General features: G+C 47.6%; 1 protein-coding gene across 1 annotated transcript; it reads right to left on the reverse strand.

The window, feature by feature from the left end:
- Positions 1-847: 847 nt before the first annotated feature.
- On the reverse strand, positions 848-1,753 carry LOC147866344 (uncharacterized). The gene has a single exon (XM_087316744.1). It carries the CDS (start codon positions 1,724-1,726, stop codon positions 848-850), a length of 879 nt encoding a protein of 292 aa, XP_087172870.1. The 5' UTR covers positions 1,727-1,753.
- Between the last annotated feature and the right edge of the window lie 1,245 nt (positions 1,754-2,998).

Raw genomic sequence — 2,998 nt, forward strand, 5'->3', positions numbered from 1 at the left:
AGAAGTGGCAGTCCCGCAACCAACCACACGACTCCACGCTGACGCAGTGCCTTGGTGGTCCCACCTACAACAACTCCAGCCCCTCCTCCGCAAAGCCATCACGAGCAACCTGCACCAGGCACAACTACGCCAAAAACGACAACACGATATAGGCCGTGTCGACCATCAATACCACGTCGGTGACAAAGTCCTCGTCTACTTCCCCATCCGTCGTCGCGGTCTCAGCGAATCGCTCATGCACCGATGGATCGGTCCCTTCGAAGTTCAAAAGCAGATACGCGACACTACATACCTGCTCCGCCGCGCCTCCAACAACCGCTCTACCTTTGCTCACCAGTCTCGCATGAAGCCCTTCCATCAACTACCACCGCCCCCGCCCACACTCATGCCTACGCCCACGCCCGTGTCATCCCCCCATCTGGAACCGTCGTCCACGCCTCGTCGCGCTTCGACTGCACAGTAACTTTTTTTTTACAAGGGGGAATTGTGGTGGTCACATGGACCACACCTAGATTAGGCCCCTACCAAGCCCCATGCACCACACATAGACCACACCCAAATTAGGCCCCTACCAAGCCTCATGCACCACACCCAAACTAGGCCCCCACCAAGCCCCATAATTAGTAGAGCTAATTGGAGCGGGAGAACACCCTCCACGCTAAGAGAGAGTCTATAAAATGTAACTTGAGACATAATGAAAGAAGGGCTATTCTTGAGAGCATTTCACATCTTGAGCATTTCACATCTTGCGGCTCTCCCTGCGGCACCCCGCGCATTAGTTTTCCAGGAGCTCAGAGAGGGAGGCAGCGTCAGCTAATTGGACGTTCTGCTTCTGTTGGTGATTCTGTCACTTTCGGCAGTGACGCCGAATGTGGCCATAGTTGTTGCAGTAGAAACATTTGGGGCGTCCCTGGCTGTCTCGTTCAGGCAATGCACGCTTGGCACATAATTGCGCGTTCTGGATGTCGATGTCCATGGGAGTGACGGCTGGTATAGTGTTTGTATGATCATGACTGAGATTACCTGGTGTGTGCACGTCGTGCGCGTCTGCAGCTTCGATGCGTTGGGCAGTGAGGATGGCTTCGTGTAGTGTCGTCGGGCCTTGATCGCGTACACGGCGGCGGAGGTCATGTCGTATACGCGGCCAGAAAAAAAACAACTTCATGTCCTCCGACATGTTGGCGTCAGCCCGGCATAGGATCTGCACAAAACGAACCGCGAACTGGGTGATGGGTTCGCGTGGTTGTTGGGTAATTGACTCAAGTTGTTGTAGGGCCGTCTGGCGGGAGTCTTGATGAGCAAAATTCCGAATCATGGCTGCCTGTAACAGATCCCAGTCGTTGCGTGTCTCTTCGGGTTGTTGTACAAGCCATGTTGCCGCGATATTCTCGAGGAGTGTCTTCATCTCCATTGCCTTCCGAGGGTGTGGCCACTGGTGGTAACTGGCCACCATTTCGAAATGATCCAGCCAAGAGAGGACGTCTTCCGATGGTAGGCCGGAGAACGGTTTTGGGCGAACTCGAGAGTCCGGGAGATTTTGTTGTGGCTCGGATCGTGCTGAAAGAAAGGACAACATGGCTTGGTTAGTATGGTTAACTTGTAAAATGATGTTGGACAGAGCTTGAACCAGTTGGTCGATTGGCGATGTGGGCTGGTGTCCTTGATTGTGTTGTAGGAATTCCGGATTCATCGAGTTTGCGTTGCCGTCGTTGTTGTCGTGTTGCATCGTGGCGGGCGTTGTTGGGGTCGTGAGTTGGGGTGGCTTGGCTCGTCTTCTTCACCAAGATGTGAAATGCTCTCAAGAATAGCCCTTCTTTCATTATGTCTCAAGTTACATTTTATAGACTCTCTCTTAGCGTGGAGGGTGTTCTCCCGCTCCAATTAGCTCTACTAATTATGGGGCTTGGTGGGGGCCTAGTTTGGGTGTGGTGCATGAGGCTTGGTAGGGGCCTAATTTGGGTGTGGTCTATGTGTGGTGCATGGGGCTTGGTAGGGGCCTAATCTAGGTGTGGTCCATGTGACCACCACAATACCAATATCATACATTCTCAAATATACTATGAAAAAGGTTAAAATCCACCATTTTCGTGATTTAAAAATAAATTTCAAAAAGTTACATTCTCAATTTATATCACACACTTTACAATCAATGTTTTTTTTATAAGAAACGATGTTCACAGGAATCGAAAGACTTCAAAACACATGCTTTTATATTACTCGATTTGTTACACGCGGAACGTAGTTACACTTAATAGCCAAAAATACATTCATGATAACTCCTTTACAAAGAATCACTACTATAACTAATATACAATGAGGATTCCTCGTCGTCGTCCTCTGATTGCCTTCGACCCGAGCCACCTAGTAGACCTGGTAATTTTTCTTTTATTATATCTATTGTTGACTTCCTTAAACATCCAGCTTTTGTAAGCGTGAAGTTGTACACGATGATATCCACATCAGAGATATCAAGGATCGAGGTGTTACGAATGTTTCACTTCCTCTTCCTACTTCCCCTTGTCGTCGGGTATTCAATCATCTCCAATGTATACTTACCCGTAAAAACATTTTTACTTCTAGTGTTGTACCAATGCACTTTTCTAGACTTGATCATGTTTTCTATTTCATGCATTAGCACTTCTAGAATTTTTCCAATCCAAAATTGGTGGCCTTGTGAGTTTGTCATTAGCAGGTATTGCAATCAATATCCCCACTGTGAGCTCTTGCAAATTGCCTTGCCATCTAGCTTCAACTACTTTAGTCATCCTTGGTCCCACGTAAATGTCTCTTTGTTGTGGATGGACCAAATTGTCATTAATCGCATTAGTTGGTTGTTCTGGAGTTTTATTTACACGATCATGTTGTAGCGACCATGTGAATGGCATTTCCAAAGTTCAATTACCACCAGATACACAATTGTCAATAATTCCTTTTTTATCACTAAAAAAAACATCCCACCATGATGTGTCTTGTTCTACGGCATATTTCTTTGTGGCCT

Source organism: Azolla caroliniana, unplaced genomic scaffold (genome assembly GCF_043228905.1).
Source record: "Azolla caroliniana isolate FFs.n. ecotype wild unplaced genomic scaffold, voAzoCaro1.0.p SCAF_3, whole genome shotgun sequence".
NCBI classification, from domain to species: Eukaryota; Viridiplantae; Streptophyta; class Polypodiopsida; order Salviniales; family Salviniaceae; genus Azolla; species Azolla caroliniana.